Source organism: Oncorhynchus masou, chromosome 29 (genome assembly GCF_036934945.1).
Source record: "Oncorhynchus masou masou isolate Uvic2021 chromosome 29, UVic_Omas_1.1, whole genome shotgun sequence".
In the NCBI taxonomy this organism is placed as follows: domain Eukaryota; kingdom Metazoa; phylum Chordata; class Actinopteri; order Salmoniformes; family Salmonidae; genus Oncorhynchus; species Oncorhynchus masou.
Window position 1 is genome coordinate 51855432 of NC_088240.1, and position 19593 is coordinate 51875024.

At 44.2% G+C, this 19593-nt stretch overlaps 1 protein-coding gene across 5 annotated transcripts in view; it reads right to left on the reverse strand.

The window, feature by feature from the left end:
* Window positions 1-19593, reverse strand: part of ptprub (protein tyrosine phosphatase receptor type Ub) — a 374285-nt gene that overhangs the window by 114044 nt on the left and 240648 nt on the right. For all 5 annotated transcript variants that reach the window (XM_064945224.1, XM_064945228.1, XM_064945226.1 and 2 more), the window contains exons 9-12: window positions 18967-19076; window positions 16892-17093; window positions 10579-10681; window positions 10131-10404 (exon numbers count right to left, since the gene is read on the reverse strand). In XM_064945224.1, the coding sequence (XP_064801296.1) occupies window positions 10131-10404; window positions 10579-10681; window positions 16892-17093; window positions 18967-19076 (689 nt within the window). The remainder of the gene's footprint in view (window positions 1-10130; window positions 10405-10578; window positions 10682-16891; window positions 17094-18966; window positions 19077-19593) is intronic.

Genomic DNA, 19593 nt, shown 5'->3' on the forward strand with positions numbered 1-19593 from the left:
GTCTGCACAGCGCGATATCAACCCAGAGCATATCGGACTGCTTTTCCTCTACCACATCTCCAGATTCATTCCTAACGCATCTCGGAACCTTTACTCCGGATCATCACAGCTAGCTAGCTGCTATCCGAGTGGCTACTCCTGGCAAACGTTTCTGTCCCGAAGCAAGCTGTCCCTGGAGCTAGCCTCGAGCTAGGCCCATCTCCAAGCTAGGCGAAGAGATCCATCAGACCATTCCTTGGCTTCAATTGGCCTGGACCCTTTGCTGCCGACACGGAGCACCGCCGATCCATCACGACTGGTCTGCCGATATAACCGTCCGAGGGGGTTTCAACAGGCTCTTCTGTTGCGACGTCCCCCTGAGGCCCAACTGCTAGCCCTGGACCCTATGATCACTCAGCTACACATGCCTCTCCCTAATGTCAATATGCCTTGTCTACTGCTGGTTAGTGATTTTAGTCTTATTTCACTGTAGAGCCTCCAGCCCTGCTCAATATGCCTTAGCTAGCCCTTTTGTTCTACCCCCCACAAATGCGGAAACCTCACCTGGCTTAAATGGTGCCTCTAGAGACAAAACCTTTCTCATTGTCACTCAATGCCTAGGCTTACCTATACTGTATTCACATCCTACCATACCCTTGTCTGTACATTATGCCTTGAATCTATTCTTCCGCGCCCAGAAATCTGCTCCTTTTACTCTCTGTTCCAAACGCACTAGATGACCAGTTCTTTTAGCCTTTAGCCAAACTCTCATCCTACTCCTCTGTTCCTCTGGTGATGTAGAGGTTAACCCAGGCCCTGCAGCCCCCAGCATCACTCCCATCACTCCCATTCCCCAGGCGCTCTCATTTGTTGACTTCTGTAACCGTAAAAGCCTTGGTTTCATGCATGTTAACATTAGAAGCCTCCTCCCTAAGTTTGTTTTATTCACCGCCAAACCGGATGTCCTAGCCGTGTCTGAATCCTGGCTTAGGAAGGCCATCAAAATCTTGAAATTTCCTACCCTAACTATAACATTTTCCAACAAGATAGAACTGCCAAAGCTGGAACTCCCTAAACTGGGGCATGCTTAATCTTGATGCTATGGAGGCGCTATATTTCATTTTTGGATAAAAAGACGTGCCCGTTTTAAGCGCAATATTTTGTCACAAAAAGATGCTCGACTATGCATATAATTGATAGCTTTGGAAAGAAAACACTCTGACGTTTCCAGAACTGCAAAGATATTCTCTGTGGGTGCCCTAGAACGGGAGCTACAGGCAAAACCAAGATGAAACGGCATCCAGGAAACCAGCAGGATTTTTGAGGCTCCGTTTTCCATTGTCTCCTTATATGGCTGTGAATGCGAGAGGAATGAGCCTGCCCTTTCTGTCGTTTCCCCAAGGTGTCTGCAGCATTGTGACGTATTTGTAGGCATATCATTGGAAGATTGACCATAAGAGACTACATTTTCCAGGTGTCCGCCCGGTGTCCTCCGTCGAAATTGGTGCGTCTTTTTCAGGTGCTGGTATTTTTCCATGCGATTCCGAGGGGAAAGCAGGCTTCCACGAACTGCATATCAATGAAGAGATATGTGAAAAAACACCTTGATTGATTCCAAACAACGTTTGCCATGTTTCGGTCGATATTATGGAGTTAATTCGGAAAAAGTTTGACGTTTTGGTGACTGAATTTTCGGTTCGTTTCGGTAGCCAAATGTGATGTACAAAACGGAGTGATTTCTCCTACACAAAGATTCTTTCAGGAAAAACGAAACATTTGCTATGTAACTGAGAGTCTCCTCATTGAAAACATCCGAAGCTCTTCAAAGGCAAATTATTTTATTTATTTGGTTATCTGTTTTTTTGAAAATGTTGCGTGCTAAATGCTACTCAAAATGCCAAGCTAGCTTAGCATACTCTTACACAAATTAGTGATTTGCTATGGTTCAAAAGCATATTTTGAAAATCTGAGATGACAGTGTTGTTAAGAAAAGGCTAAGCTTGAGAGCAGGCGCATTATTTTCATTTAATTTGCGATTTTCAGAAATCGTTAACGTTGCGTTATGCTAATGAGCCTGAGGCTTTATTCACGATCCCGGATCCGGGATGGGGAGCACCCCTGCCATCCTACAATCTAAGGTAGATGCCCTCAATCTCACACAAATTATCAAGGAACCTACCACGTACAAGCCTAAATCCGTAATTATGGGCACCCTCTTATATATCATCCTGACCAACTTCTGCCCTCTGCTGTCTTCAACCAGGATCTCAGCGATCACTGCCTCATCGTCTGCGTGCATAATGGGTCAACAGTGCTTTCCTCTCCATATTAAATAAGCATGCCCCATTCAGAAAATGTAGAACTAAGAACAGAAATAGCCCTTGGTTCACCCCAGACTTGACTGCCCTTGACCAGCACAAAAACATCATGTGGCATTCTGCATTCGCATCGAATAGCCCCCACGCAACTTTTCAGGGAAGTCAGGAAACAAAATACTCAGTCAGTTAGGAGAGCTAAGGCTAGGTTTTTCAAACAGAAATTTGCATCCTGTAACACTAATTCCCCAAAAATTTGGGACACTAAAGTCCAGGGAAAATAAGAGCACCTCCTCCCAACTGCCCACTGCACTGGGGCTAGGAAACACTGTCACCACCGATAAATCTACGATAATCGATCATTTCAATAAGCATTTTTCTATGACTGGCCCCTGAGCAACTGGCCCAAGCCCCCATCGCGTCTCCTTCACCCAATTCCAGACAGCTGATGTTCTGAAAGAGCTGAAAAATCTGGATCCCTACAAATCAACCGGGCTCGACAATCTGGACCCTCTCTTTCTAAAATGATCCGCCGAAATTGTTGCCACCCCTATTAATAGCCTATTCAACATCTCTTTCGCATCGTCTGAGATTCCCAAAGATTAGAACGCTGACGGGGTCATCCCCCTCTTCAAAAGGGGGTGACACTCTAGACCCGAACTGTTAAAGACCTATATCCATCCTGCCCTGCCTGTAAACTCTTCTTCCAGACCCACATCAAACATCTCCAATCCAAAGTTAAATCTAGAATTGGCATACTATTTCGCAAACAAAGCATCCATCACTCATGCTGCCAAACATACCCTTGCAAAACTGACCATCCTACCAATCCTCGACTTTGGCGATGTCATTTACAAAATAGCCTCCAATACCGTACTCAACAAATTGGATGCAGTCTATCACAGTGCCATCCGTTTTGTCACCAAAGCCCCATATACTACCCACCATTGCGACCTGTACGCTCTCGTTGGTGGCCCTCACTTCATACTCGTCGCCAAACCCACTGGCTCCATGTCATCTACAAGACCCTGCTAGGTAAAGTCCCCCCTTATCTCAGCTCCATGGTCACCATAGCATCACCCACCTGTAGCACGTGCTCCAGCAGGTATATCTCTCTGGTCACCCCCAAAACAAATTCTTTCTCTGGCCGCCTCTCCTTCCAGTTCTCTGCTGCCAATGACTGGAACAAACTACAACAATCTCTGAAACTGGAAACACTTATCTCCCTCACTAGCTTTAAGCACCAGCTGTCAGAGAAGCTCACAAATTACTGCACCTGTACATAGCCCACCTATAATCTAGCCCAAACAACTACCTCTTTCCCTACTGTATTTATTTTATTTATTTATTTGCTCCTTCGCACACCGTTATTTTTATTTCTACTTTGCACAATCTTCCACTGCAAATCTATCATTCCAGTGTTTTACTTGCTATATTGTATTCACTTTGCCACCATGGCCTTTTTTTTGCCTTTACCTCCCTTATCTCACCTCATTTGCTCACATCGTATATAGACTTGTTTCTACTGTATTATTGACTGTATGTTTGTTTTACTCCATGTGTAACTCTGTGTTATTGTATGTGACGAACTGATTTGCTTTATCTTGGCCAGGTCGCAATTGTAAATGAGAACTTGTGCTCAACTTGCTTACCTGGTTAAATAAAGGTGAAAAAAATAAAATAAAAATACGGGAGGGTGTGGGTGGGTTCTGGACGCAGCCCGCCTTTTTTACATTGAGCCCTCTGCCCTTGTAGCACTGACCCGTGGATCCTTCCCGGAGGTTCCGGTCTGTGAACTGTCGCCGAACGCTCTGGACTGGGTACTGTCGCCGGACGCTGTGGACTGGCGAGGCGCACTGTAGGCCTGGTGCGTGGTGCCGGCACTGGTGGTACTGGGCTGGGGACAGGCAACTCATGGTGAGTGCGGTGAGGAGGAACAGGACGTACTGGGCTCTGGAGGCGCACAGGAAGCCTGGTGTGTGGTGTTGGCATTGGTGGTACTGGGCTGGTGACACACACCTCAGGGCGAGTGCAGGGCACTGGCACAGGACTCACTGGCCTGTGCAGACTCACCAGAGACACAGTATGCAGAGCCGGCGCAGAATATCCTGGTCCAAGGAGGTATACTGGAGACCAGGAGCGCTGAGCCTGCACCCTCGTTCCTGGCTGGATGCCCATTCTAGCCTGGCCAATACGAGGAGCTGGAATAGAGCACACCGGGCTAGAATAGCACAATGGAGACATCATGCGCACCACCGCATAACATGGTGCCTGACCAGTAACACGCTCCCCCCGGTAAGCACGAGGAGTTGGCTCAGGTCTCCTACCTGACTCAGCCAATCTCCTCGTGTGCCTCCCCCCAAAAAATCTTGGGGCTGCCTCTCGGGCTTCCGCGCTAGTCGTGTACCCACATATCGTCGCCGTTCCTCCGTGCTATCTCCACCTGCCTCCATGGTAGGCGATCCTCTCCTGCCAGTATCTCCTCCCACGTCCAGGATCCTTTACCATCCAGTATTTTGTCCCATGTCCACGCTGTCTGCTCCATCATGCGCTGCTTCTCCTTTTCACGCTGCTTGGTCCTGTTCTGGTGGATTATTCTGTCACGTTCGTCGTAACGATGAGACCAAGGCGCATCCGTGATTAGAATACATTCTTCTTTTATTAACGAAAAACACGAAGAACACTTAAACTAATCAAAAACAACAAAACAAACGTGAAGCTATAAACAACTAGTGCTGACATGCAACTACACATAGACAATAAACCACGAAATACCCAAGGAATATGGCTACCTAAATATGGTCCCCAATCAGAGACAACGATAAACAGCTGCCTCTGATTGAGAAACAATCTAGGCAACCAGAGACATAAAAACACCTAGACTAGAACAACCCCATAAACATACAAAAACCCTAGACAGGACAAAAACACACATCACCCTCGTCACACCCTGACCAAACCAAAATAATAAAGAAAACAAAGAATACTAAGGTCAGGGCGTGACAGAAACTCCCCAGACCTCAATCCCATTGAGAATTTGTGGTCAATCCTCAAGACGCAGGTGGACAAACAAAACCCCACAAATTCTGACAAACTCAAAGCATTGATTATGCAAGAATGGGCTGCCATCAGTCGGGATGTGGCCCAGAAGTTAATTGAAAGCATGCCAGGGCAGATTGCAGAGGTCTTGAAAAAGAAGGGTCAACATTGCAGATATTTACTCTTTGCATCAACTTCATGTAACTGTCAATAAAACCCTTTGACACTTATGAAATGCTTGTAATTATACTTCAGTATTCCATAGTAACATCTGACAAAAATATCTAAAGACACTGAAGCAGCAAACTTTGTGGAAATTAATGTTATTCTCAAAACTTATGGCCACGACTGTACATGAACTCTCTACCCCCTTTCCTCTGTATGAAGGGTATATAAGCCCAAGAAGGTGATCGGGCATGAAGGGAGTGTGTATTCTCTGTGCCCATGGGGAGAGCCCTGGAACTGGTATAGGGATCGCCTGTAACTACTGTATACCCTTGTTGCCAGAATGGCCTTGGCTGCCAGAGCCCATTGCGGACTTAGGGCTGGGCCTTGTGATCGGGCACTTTGCCTCCATTGTCCAGCCCGCTCCCAGCGCTAAATCTGGCTCGCTGCCAGCCAAAACAAAGCCCTAATCCCATCCGCCGGTAAAGTCAGACGCTTCACTGTCTAATCCTGCTGCTTATTAAGAGAGTTGTGTGAACTGCTCACGCTGCACGGCCCCTAGCATTTCTCCACTGGGCCAGAAAAAGCCACCACCGCCACCGCTGGAGGAAAAGAGAGGTGAGTTCCTCTGCTGATGGGCCCTAGACTAGAATGCACCCATTTGCCAGACTTCCACCTAAAATACTCTAAAATAACAAAGGTAACCTACCATACAACGCTAACCAGAGATTTGCAAAGAAAAGCCTTGCCGCGCTCTCTGAATATTTAAACGAAACATTTCTATCTCTGATCATCTGCACCTGTGTCCAATTATCCCTAAGTAATTAAGTAATTGTCTCTGCCAGGTAGTGGGTGATCCTGTATTGGAGGTTTGGGCTTCCTTGGTGTATGATTGGAACTGCTGCAGCTTTCTTTGGTTAGGAGAGGAGCAGTGGAGTGAGAGAACAGGAACAGAGGATGGTGGTCTGGAATAAAGCCCTGCTGGATCAGGATCTTCCTCTACTGAGGATCCTATTAGTCACAGGGCTTAATGAGTCTCCACTGATTTGGAATAAAAGAGAGGAAAATTGAGGAGATAGAGGAGAATGGAGGGAATGGAGGATAAGGCTAGGGATGAGGAGGGTAAGGCCAGTAGCAGAGGGATGAAAATAGAGAGTGCGAGGGAAGGACAGAGAATGGAAGGAGGGATAATGAGAAGAGTACCAGCTCATCACAAATTTACTAGCTGGAAGTAATGTGCACAAGAAATTCCCTGTCCTTGACACCGTTTGAATGCTGTGCATCGTTTCAAAGCACTGGACATGTTCAGAAACATGGATTCCAGCTAAGGACCATGCCAATCCAGGCATTCCCTTCCAACAAGCACATTTCACACCACAAATATTTTCACATGGGGTACAAGCCTAAAGGAGGTAATTTCCCCTGCTCTTTCAAGCCTGGCATACATTATGGGAGATATACAGTGCCTTCGGGAAAGTATTCATACACCTTGACTTTTTCCAAATGTATGTACATGTACATTTAGTATTAAATAGTTTTTTCCCCTCATCAATCTACACACAATACCCCATAATGACAAAGCAAAAATATGTTTTTATATTTTTTTGCAAATTTATAAAGCAAAAAAAAAATCACATTTACATACAGTAAGTATTTAGACCCTTTACTCAGTACTTTGTTAAAGGAACTTTGGCAGCGATTACAGCCTCGAGTCTTCTTGGGTATGACGCGACAAGCTTAAGATTTGATTTGACACCTGTATTTGGGGGGCTTCTCTCATTCTCCTCTGCAGATCCTCTCAAGCGCTGTCAGGTTGGATGGGGAGCATTACTGCACAGGTATTTTCAGGTCTCTCCAGAGATTTTCGATCAGGTTCAAGTCCCGAAGCCATTCCTGCGTTGTCTTGGCTGTGTGCTTAGGGTCGCTGTTCTGTTGGAAGGTGAAGGATTTCATCAAGCATCTCTCTTTCCTTTGCTCTGTCCATCTTTGCCTTGATCCTGACAAGCCTCCCAGTCCCAGCCTCTGAAAAACATCCCCACAGCATGATACTGCCAACACCATGCTTCACCGTAGGGATGGTGCCAGGTTTCCTCCAGACGTGACGCTTGGCATTCTGGCCAAAGTGTTCAATCAGACCAGAGAATCTTGTTTCTTATGGTCTGAGAGTCCTTTTGGCAAACTCCAAGCGGGCTGTCATGTGCCTTTTACTGAGGAGTCTGGCCACTCTACCCATAAAGGCCTGATGGGAGCTCTGTCAGAATGACCATCGGGTTCTTGGTTACCTCCCTGACCAAGGCCCTTCTCCCCCGATTGCTCAGTTTGGCCGGATGGCCAGCTCAAAGAAGAGTCTTGGTGGTTCCAAACTTCTTCCATTTAAGAATGGTGGAGGCCACTGTGGTCTTGGGGACCTTCAAGGCTGCAGAAATGTTTTGGTACCCTTTCCCAGATCTGTGCCTTGACAGAATCCTGTCTCGGAGCTCTGTGGACAATTAATTCAACCTCATGGCTTGGTTTTTGCTCTGACATGCACTGTCAACTGTGGGACCTTATATAGACAGGCAAATGCCTTTCCAAATCATGTCCAATGAATTGACAGGTGGACTCCAATCAAGTTGTAGAAACATCTCAAGGATGATCAATGGAAACAGGATGTACCTGAGCTCAATTTTGAGTCTCATAGCGAAGGGCCTAAATTCCCATGTAAATAAGGTATTTGTATTTTTAATAAATGTCCCAAAATTTCTAAAACCTGTTTACACTTTGTCATTATGGGGTATTGTGTGTAGATTGCTGAGGATTTTGCTTTATTTAATCAATTTTAGATTAAAGCTGTAACATAATAATATGTGGAAAAAGTCAAGGGGTGTGAATACTTTCCAAAGGCACTGTACTGGACTGGAGGACAATGGAAGTTAGAAAAATACTACATTTTCATAAACCAACACCAATTCAGCGTTACATATTGAATTACAAATTGCCCCCTACTCCCTGGGCACTCCTGTGGATCTGAAAGGATTGATAAGCAATTGGGTAAAATTTCCTCCCAGCCATTTAGCAACTGAAGCAATTATCATATAGGTTGTCTCAATAAAATGTCTCAATAATGTGCAGAGCATTCGATTTGCCTGCTGAGAGGCCAGGAGACCCCAGCTCCTCTAAAACCATTGACAACTGCATGCCATTTTCAAGGGAATTTGAAATAAATGTTAACTATTTAGTTGTAACATCACCTCTTTTTTCTCCAACCAACGTAGGCCTACCTAGCAAAGTTAGCTAACATGATCCTCTTTTCAACATTGTTTTTAAGAGTGTTTAATCATGATTGCTGCTGACAGCCATGATAGTCTACATTGATTGATTGACCAAGTTAAATTGGTTTGCTAGCTAATAACAGATCACTTCAATATGGCTAGTTAACAAACTAACTTTCAGGGGATAAACTAGATGGCTATATCCAAATATTCTTTGATTTGCTTGCCATCTGTAGTGGGGATGACAGCATTTTTTTAAACAACATCAGCTTTAAAACCATATTCATCTGCTTCTTTTCTCGTTTATGACATGCAATCAGTTATTTGCATGATTTCCTGTTTTGTAACTTTTTTTTGTTGCTTTTAAATAATATTAGTCGGCTTTATTATTATTATTTTTATTATTTTTAAACTGGATTTTTAGCATACATTGTAAGTTACATCACATTTACATTATATATACTGTACATATATTTAAAAAACATTTAAAAAAAAATCAAAGTCAATAACTTACTATTGTTCACCCCCTCCTCGTTTCGTTGGTTCTTCTCCTTTCTAATTTGTTTAAAAACTGTTTAGCTGGGAATCAAGACATTTTCAATTGTCATTTGGCACCGGGTTTTCCATTTGTGCATTCTCTATACATATGATGAGGCGAAAAACGTTTTTATAGATATCTTTAAGTGTTCCATTGATTTTCCCATATAGTATGGCATTTGGTTCAATTTCAATAGTGTTTCCAAAATCTTGCATTTGTTCCCAGATTTCTTTTGTTTTGCTATATTCTAATAATACGTGTCGAAGTGTTTTAACATAACAACTCCATTGGACTACTGCTCTCACCGGGAGCCGTCGAACTGAGATTAGCCACGTCCTGTCTCTTACATTTTCTGACAAGTGATTTGCCCATGCCAAACTCTTTCCAAAAGCCTAATCTCTGATGAAGCAAGCTAAATGACACGCTGTTTGCATAGCTAGCTAGCTATATGCCAAATGGATAGGTTACCCTCACGTATCTGAATATAGTACATGATGTTTACTGATCATGAAAAGCATGAGTTACTTGTCCTATTGTTCTGATCATAGAGCTAAATGTAAAATAATCGGAAATGTATAGCTCTGACTATGCTCTTCAAGAGGTGATGATATTAAAACCAAATAGTTATAAAAATGTATTTAAAAATCCCTTGAAAACGTCAAGTAGTTGTCAATGCTTTTAAACAAGCAGGGGGTCTCCCTCAGCCAAATCGAACGCTCTAAACTGTATTGTGACATTTGATTGATGACAACCTTTTGCTTACCTACCCATACTCTCAGATCACCTAGGGGCTAGTGGTTGATCTAGAAATCAGCCACAGCCTTCTTCAAGCCCTGTACTCACCCCTCTGAAGTTGCTCATGGCCTGGAAGTAGACGAGGTAGCTCTTGCGGGGGTCCAGCGGGGTGTTCCAGTAGCCATTGTAGGTGTGGTTGTCCCCCACTGTGAAGGGGCTGGCTTCAAGCAGGCTGCTGGGAGGCAGCTCGGCCGTGTAGTAGTGAGGGGTCCCTCTGGCTTGGGCCTCCCCATGGGACATGGGCAGAGGGTAACAGTCCTGAACCCCCAGTTCCCTCTTCACCTTCCTGCCACTCTCCTCCTCTACCACAACCTGGTACATACTGGTGGACACAGAGCACAAAGAGGTATACATTATTGTAAGATGTTTCTCATTAAGTTTGATCATATAGGGGTTTTGGCAAATAATATGTATGTGCTGTAAATGTGACATCGAATGTCTATAAATCTTATGTATCAAATCAAATCAAATCTGTGTGTGTCTGTTGTGTTTTCACCTGACGGGTGCTCCCCTGCCCAGGGCGGGGCGAAGCAACACAGTGATTGTGCGCTCTGTTTCACTGAGAGGGGACGGCATGTCTCCATACTCAAACATAGGAGCTGAGGAGACAGAGCACAGGAGTACAGACAAAGTTATATTATATTGCAATTAGACTGACCTTGTAATTAACAAGATAATATACATAAGCACACACACGTACTTATACACATGCTCTTACACACACTTTTTACCAAACACATACTCTCAAACCACAAACTCACACTCAGACACACACGCAGACATACACGCACGCACGCAGACACATCCTTCATCAGTCCCCTTTAAAAGCAGCTGAGCTGTGTCAATCCACACATCCTATCTAATAAACATGCAGCCTTTTTCCCTATTCTCTCATAAAAGGTCTGCAGCCCCATTGACTCTTGTGAGTCCCGTTCCGACAGAAATGTCCCTCCCGAATTTCCCTATGTTCTGGTTGTCTTGGATACCGAGTGCAATTAAAAGTCATGGAAATGCAGGACAAATAGTAGGAGCTTAAAGGGATTTGGCCGAAGCTGCGTTCCTCCCAGGAGATGCCTCCTTCTGCACGGCGTGTCTATAATATCCCTAGTCAATTAGTGAAGGGGGGAAAAGGCAAACTATTACAGAGGAATCAACAATTATGGTATAAAAAAAATAGGGTTTGGAAAATAGCAACTAGCTGAATTAAAGTGAGGCGTTTAATAAGTGTGTGCCTATTTTATTCACACGTTATATAAAAGCTCTAGCGTGCTATGAAGAGTCTGAGGTGTTTGATGTCAGTAAGGTGTTGGTCGGTTGGGAGTAGGTCTTGCGGGGGTTTGTTGGGGTAAGCTCAATAGAGATAAAGTAAGAATTAGCTTGCGGGTTGTGTACAGTTCATTGTGTGTTCTGTGGTAGTTCACTCTGGAAGAGTGTAGACTAGATGGCAGGCTCTGTAGCTGTCTTAGTAGGGGTGCACGTACATTATGTGGAGTTCGTTATAGGCGCTATAAGTTTGTTGTCAGTGTAGTAATGAGAGATGCTCAGTACATGTGAATGTTCTACTCTTCTGAGGGGGAGGATGATACATACGGGTTTTTGGACTCTCTCTCTGGCCTAGTGCAAGCAGTTCCCTGTCTGACGTATAGCCGCCAAGGAGTGATTAAGCACTACATCTATAATTAAAGAACTCTCAGTAGTCTCCTTTGCATGAAGATACACTCATACACCCACACACAAAGACAGAGACAGAGACAGAGACAGAGAGAGAGAGAGAGAGAGAGAGAGAGAGAGAGAGAGAGAGAGAGAGAGGGGGGGGGGGGGGAGAGAGAGAGAGATATATGCATTGAGGTTTCCTCTGAGGTGTTTTTATTCCTGCCTTTTTACACAGGGAAAATGCATCATTAAAAGTGAATAGAACACCAGGGATGGATTTCCTTCTTCAGTAATAAGCTCAGTCTGTCTCTCTCAGCTGGGAGATGCTATATGGTCCCATGAAGATAGCACTGTATCTGTCCTTCCACATAACAACTGTTAGATTTGGAAAATTTCTGCGGGGACTTCCATTCAGCCATGCACATCAGTGAGGTCGGATACTGATGTTGGGTGATTAGGCCTGGCTGGCAGTCGGCATTCCAATTCTTCCCAAAGGTGTTTGATGGGGTTGAGGTCAGGGCTCTATGCAGGCCAGTAAAGTTCTTCCACACCAATCTTGACAAACCATTTCTGTATGGACCTCACGGTGTGCACGGGGGCATTGTCATGCTGAAACAGGAAAGGGCCTTCCCCAAACTGTTGCCATAAAGTTGGAAGCACGGAAGCACAGAATCGTCTAGAATGTCATTGTACAGTATGCTGTAGCGTTACAATTTCCCTTCACTGGAACTAAGGGGCCTAGACTGAACCATGAAAAACAGCCATAGACCATTATTCCTCCTCCACCAAACTTTACAGGTGGTAATATGCATTCGGGCAGGTAGCGGTCTCCTGGCATCTGCCAAACCCTGATTCGTCCGTCGGAATGCAAGATGTTTTTTTTTAATGTGTTATTAATGTATTGTAATGTTTTTAATATTGTATAACTGCCTTAATTTTGCCAGACCCCAGGAAGAGTAGCTGCTGCCTCAGCAGCAGCTAATGGGGATCCATAATAAATACAAATACAAATGGTGAAGTGTGATTCATCACTCCAGAGTACATGTTCCCACTGCTCCAGAGCCCAATAGCAGCATGCCTTACACTACTCCAGCCTATGCTTGGCATTGCGCATGGTGATCTTTGGCTTGTGTGCGGCTGCTCGGCCATGGAAACCCATTCCATGAAGCTCCTGACGAACAGTTATTGTGCTGATGTTGCTTCCAGGGGTAGTTTTGAACTAAGTAGTGAGTGTTGCAACCAAGGACAGGTGATTTTTACGTGCTACACGCTTCAGCTCTCGGCGATGCCATTCGGTGAGCTTCTGTGGCCTACCACTTCGCAGTTGAGCCAATGTTGCTCCCAGACATTTCCACTTTACAATAACAGCACTTACAGTTGACGGGGGAAGTTCTAGCAGGGCAGACATTTGATGAACTGACCCTCATTAATCTGCACACAATACCCCATAATAAAAAAGCAAAAACAGGGTTTTAGCAATGTTTGCAAATGTATAAATAAAAAATAATTAAGTGTTACAATGTACATAAATATTCAGACCCTTTACTCAGTACTTTGTTGAAGATCCTTTGGCAGCAATTCCAGCCTTGAGTCTTCTTGAGTAGGATGCTACTCTAAGCTTGGCACACCTGTATTTGGGGAGTTTCTCCCATTCTTCTCTGCAGATCCTCTCAAGCTTTGTCAGATTGGATGGGGAGAGTCGCTGCACTGCTACTTTCAGGTCTGTGACTATAATCGAAAAGCATTCTCTTGAAGGATAATGCGGTCGGAATTTGAATGTAAGGAATTCTAGGTCAGGTGAACAAAAATACTTAAGTTCCTGTATGTTGTTATGATTACACCATGAGTCGTTAATCATAAGGCATACACCCCCGCCCTTCTTCTTACCAGAGAGATGTTTGTTTCTGTCGGCGCGATGCACGAAGAAACTAAGTGGCTGTATTGACTCTGACAACATGAGCCATGTTTCTGTGAAACAGAGAATGTTAAAATCTCTGATGTCTCTCTGGAAGGCAACTCGTGCCCTAATTTCATCCACCTTGTTATCTAGAGATTGGACATTGGCGAGTAATTTGCTCGGGAGCAGTGGATGGTGTGCTCGACTTCCGAGTCTGACCCGTAGGCCGCTCCATCTGGCTCTCCTGTGGCGACCGTGTGGTTTTGGGTCGGCCTCTGGGATAAGATCCCATGTCCAGGGTGGAAGTCCGAACAAAGGATCCGCTTCATGAAAGGTGTATTCCTGGTCGTAATGTTGGTAAGTTGTCATCGCTTTTATATCCAATAGTTCTTCCCGGCTTAATGTAATAACACTTGAGATTTCCTCGGTTAACAATGGAAGAAATAATACATAAAATAATACATAGAAAAACAAATAACTGCATAGTTTCCAAAGGCCCTGAAGCGAGGCGACCATCTCTGTCGGCGACATCTTCAGATCCGCACAGAAACTTAAACAGGAAACGCCCGTGCTCAGGTCTGTCCAACGCTGGTCTGACCAATCGGATTCCACGCTTCAGGATTGCTTCGATTACGTGGACTGGGATATGTTCTGGATAGCTTCAAACAACGGGGTGGCAGGGTAGCCTAGTGGTTAGAGCGGTGGACTAGTAACCGGAAGGTTGCAAGTTCAAACCCCCGAGCTGACAAGGTACAAATCTGTCGTTCTGCCCCTGAACAGGCAGTCATTAACCCACTGTACCTAGGCCGTCAGTGAAAATAAGAATTTGTTCTTAACTAACTTGCCTAGTTAAATAAAGGTAAAATAAAATTCCCCCCGCAAGGCAATCAAACAAGCAAAGTGTCAGTATAGAGACAAAGTAGAGTCACAATTCAAAGGCTCAAACACGAGACTTATGTGGCAGGATCTACAGTCAATCACAGATTAAAAAAAGAAAACCAGCCCCGTCACGGACATTGATGTCTTCCTCCCAGACAAATGAAACAACTTCTTTGCACGCTTTCAGGACAATAAAGTGCCACTGACACGGCCCGCTACCAAAGCCTGTAGGCTCTCCTTCTCCGTGAGTAAAACATTTAAACATGTTAACCCATGCAAGGCTGCCGGCCCAGATGGCATCCCTAGCCGTGTCCTCACAGCATGCGCAGACCAGCTGGCTGGTGTGTTCACAAACATATTCAATAAATCCCTATCCCAGTCTGTTGTCCCCACATGCCTCAAGATGGCCACCATTGTTCCTGTTCCCAAGACAGCTAAGGTAACTGAACTAAATGACTATCGCCCTGTTGCACTCACTTCTGTCATCATGAAGTGCTTTGAGAGAATAGTCAAGGAGCATATCACCTCCACCCTACCTGATACCCTAGACCCACTCCAATTTGCTTACCTCCCCAATAGTTCCACTGACGATGCAATCGCCATCACACTGCACACTGCCCTATCCCATCTGGACAAGCGGAATACTTATGTAAGAATGCAGTTCATTGACTACAGCTCAAAATGTAATACCATAGTACCCTCCAAACTCGTCATTAAGCTCGAATGCCTGGATCTCAACCCCACCCTGTGCAATTGGGCCCTGGAGTTTCTGACGGGCCGCCCCCAGTTGGTGAAGGTAGGAAACAACATCTCCACCCCGCTGATCCTCAACACTGGGTCCCCATAAGGGTGCATTCTCAGCCCTCTCCTCTACTCCCTGTTCACCCACTGCGTGGCCATGCACGCTTCCAACTCAAACATCATGTTTGCAGACAACACTACAGCAGTAGGCTTGATTACCAACAACGACGAGACGACTTACAGGGAGGAGGTGAGGGCCCTCGGAGTGTGGTGTAAGGAAAATAACCTCTCAATCATCAACGTCAACAAAACAAAGGAGATGATCGTTGGGGCGGCAGGGTTGCAAGTTCAAACCCCCAAGTTGACAAGGTACAAATCTGTTGTGCTGCCCCTGAACAGGCAGTTAACCCACTGTTCCTAGGCCGTCATTGAAAATAAGAATTTGTTCTTAACTGACTTGCCTAGTTCATCCATATAATTATATGTATTTATTCATCCCTTACATTTGTGTGTATAAGATAGTTGTTGTGAATTCGTTAGATTACTTGTTATACATTACTGCATTGGCGGAACTAGAAGCACAAGCATTTAGCTACACTCGCATTAACATCTGCTAACCATGTGTATGTGACCACTACAATTTGATTTGACCAGAAAATCTTGTTTCTCATGGTCTGAGAGTCCTTTAGGTGCCCTTTGGCAAACTCCAAGCGGGCTGTCATGTGTCTTTTACTGAGGAGTGCCTTCAGTCTGGCCACTCTACCCATAAAGGCCTGATTGGTGGAGTGCTGAAGAGATGGTTGCCCTTTTGGAAGGTTCTCCCATCTCCACAGAGGAACTCTGGAGCTCTATCAGAGTAACCATCGGATTCTTGGTCACCTCCCTGACCAAGGTCTTCTCCCCCGATTGCTCAGTTTGGCCGGCTGGCTAGCTCTAGGAAGAGTCTGGGTGGTTCCAAATTTCTTCCATTTTAGAATGATGGAGGCCACTTTCTTCTTGGGGACCTTCACAATGCTGCAGAAATGTTTTGGTACCTTTCCCCAGATCTATGCCTCGACACAATCCTGTCTCGGAGCTCTATGGACAATTCCTTTGACCTCATGGCTTGGTTTTTGCTCTGACATGCACTGTCAACTGTGGGACCTTATATAGACAGGTGTGTTTCTTTCCAAATCATGTCCAATCAATTGAATTTTCCACAGGTGGATTCCAATCAAGTTGTAGAAACATCTCAAGAATGATCAGTGGAAGCAGGATGCATCTGAGCAAATGTTTTCGTCTCATAGCATAAGATCTGCACACTGATGTAAGGTATGTCTGTTCTTTTTATTTTTAATACGTTTGCAAACATTTTTAAAAACCTGTTTTTGCTTTGTCATCATGGGTTATTGTGTGTAGATTGATAAGGAAAAATGCATGTAATCCATTTTAGAATGAGGCTGAAACGTAACAAAATGTGGAAAATGGGAAGGGGTCTGAATACTTTCCCGAATGTACTGTAACTGCCTTAATGTTGCTTGACCCCATGAAGAGCCTAGGCAGCAGCTAATGGGAATCCTCAATAAATACAAATGTATCGACACATATTCAAGCATGAACACACACACCTGTAGGTGTGCACACACACACCAACACTCACCTGAAATGTTGGTGGTGATCTCAGTTAGGGCGGTCTGGCCGAAGCCCTTGGTTGTGCGGGCGCGGACAGAAATCAGATATGTGGTGCCAGGGTGAAGGTTGGAGAACATGTGATAGGTTTCGTTCCTCAACTTCGACACTGTTCTCCTAGGTCCTGGCACGTTGATGCCCGGATCAGACGACTCAATGCTCTGATAGCTGATCTGTGGACAGATTAAAAAAAGACACCAGAATGATTCATACAGCAATTATTTCTGAGAGCATGAGTTATTTACTTGTGGAGCAACTATCTTTTAACTTTGTACAATTGACTTTCTCTGAGGATTCACATCTGACTTTTAAAATTGTGCTGCTCCTCTAAGTCAATGTACTGATTGGTATTTTTTTTTTTGCAAATCAAAATCTAATCAAATTGTATTAATCACTTGCTTCGTAAACAACAAGTGTGTACAATGCAGAGAGTAAGAAAATAGAGAAATAATAGAAAAGTAAAACATGTAATAATAAAAGTAATAACAGATACACAATGAGTAAGACTACCTTGGCTATATACAAGGGGTACCAGTACCAAGTCGACGTGCAGGGGTACAAGGTAATTGAGGTAGACATGTACATATAACTAGAAATAAAGTGACAGAAATAGTAACAGCAGCATATGTTATGCAGTCCAGTGTAATGCTGTTATTTTGTCATGAAATTGGAATCATTATCAAAACATTATTGTTTTGTGTGTTTACAGTTTTCACAACCTGCAAGTTGCACAAGAACAAGATGCTAATGATTTTGTTTGGCTTGCTAATCCATTCGTAATGGCCTGAAGGACATTCATGCTAATGTGGAAATGTGTTCTGTGTGAAATTTTGATGTTGTTGGAAGCAACTTGTTTTCCCACCCAGTCAAACTGCCTTTTGGGATTCTACCCATGTGGCATCAGAGAGTAATGTAAAAACTGGGAATGTTAAATAACACAGATAGCTTACTTCCCACTGACTTGACCAAACTATTGATGATGCAGATTATTTTAAAAGCACTACAATAACCCATGTGGGCGTGGTAGCTGTGAAGACAGCCAATGACTGTACAAGGTACACACAGAGACCTATGTGTTCCTCATAAAAAAAGCCAATACAAAAGCCGATAATAGCCTTCAAAAAGAGCAAAGAGGACCAAGAAGGGGCTTGTGAGGCTGGAGTCGTGGCGGTCGATGGGCTCAGGGAGACAGGTCAAAGCTTTAATGGGAGAGAAATTAAGAGGATTTCTTCTGTGGCTCCGTCTAAAGCTCTCTTTGTCAGCTCAGAGAGATCAGGACGCTACGGGGAGAAAATCCATCCCTGCCTCCACTTTATATGTCAAACCACAAACCCCATTTAATAATATCCTCCTTGAGATGACATTGAAAGAGAGACGGCTGGGTGAAGGCTTGAGGCTGGTATAGGTAATACTGTACTTGAGCACCTACCATAGGTGAAGACAGTAGTGTGAAAGCGAGTCTAACATTACAAATTGTCTGTTTTCATCGGAGACCTACTCCAAAATTGGCATGAATAAATTAGTGCTAATAAATGAGGGTGAAAAATGTGATGATGCATGGCAGTGCTATATGCTGATAAATATGTTTCTTAACTTCTCTTGGTGACAAGGTGCCAGACTATTTTCTAGCTCTAGATGTACTATTAGATGCGTGGAGAGAAACAGAAAGTGCTCTGGGGATGGACTATGAGCTTGTAAAAAAATGTACTGTACTGTACAGTACTGTAGCTTCTGCCTGTAATTCTTAACGTCAAACAGCTGTGTTGTGACTATTACCTCAAATAACAACCCCCTGTAAAATATAGCTATTGTTCTGTCCTTGTTTCAAACTCTCTGTGTGAAAAGTTCTGTGACATTTCTCTCCTAGAACTTACCTACACTAATCAATGCCTGTGACACTGCTCTTGCTGACCTAAACTACACCAATCACTGCCTATAAACTCTAATAGGATATGAGGTCCAGGAGGGTGAACCTGGGAACTTTGGGAGGAGATGTTTAGAGGAAGATGATTGGAGGGCATCAAGCAGAGTGGGAAGCATCCTTACCTCATATTGGGTGATGAGACCATTGGGTTCGACTGGCTCTTCCCACTTGAGGAAAATCATGTCCTCCAGGGGGGTGAAGGTCAGCGATTCAGGGGCGATGCCACCGGGTACTATTGGAAATAAGCAACAGGTCAGGAAATTGAAGAGGTAATATCATGGCAAGCATCTCATAATGTCAATATCATATTCAGTGGTCAATGTCACTGAGTCTCTCTTACAATGTTAGCTTCAGAACTGAGAACTCTGCACCATGTAGGACATACAGGACTATATGTTGTGTTAACCATAGTGTATATAGTCAGGGGCAGTCAGAGCGTGTACAAGCAAAGAGAATAGGAGATGATTGACGGATATAACACCACTGAAGTAGAGTAATCACTATAGTAAATAACAAGTACTTACAGTCAATTCACATGGATCAGATTCATACTATCATCATGATGGCGAGGTTCATATTACGTGATATTACTTTGAGCACAGAGTCTGACAGTGACATGATATAATTACTGTACAACAGTGGACAAAGCATTTCTATTGTACCATGAGTCTTATGCCTTCAAAATACCTCAGTGGAATAGTGGTGATTAAATGCATCCTCAGCTGATGGCAAGTGATGACCTTCGGATA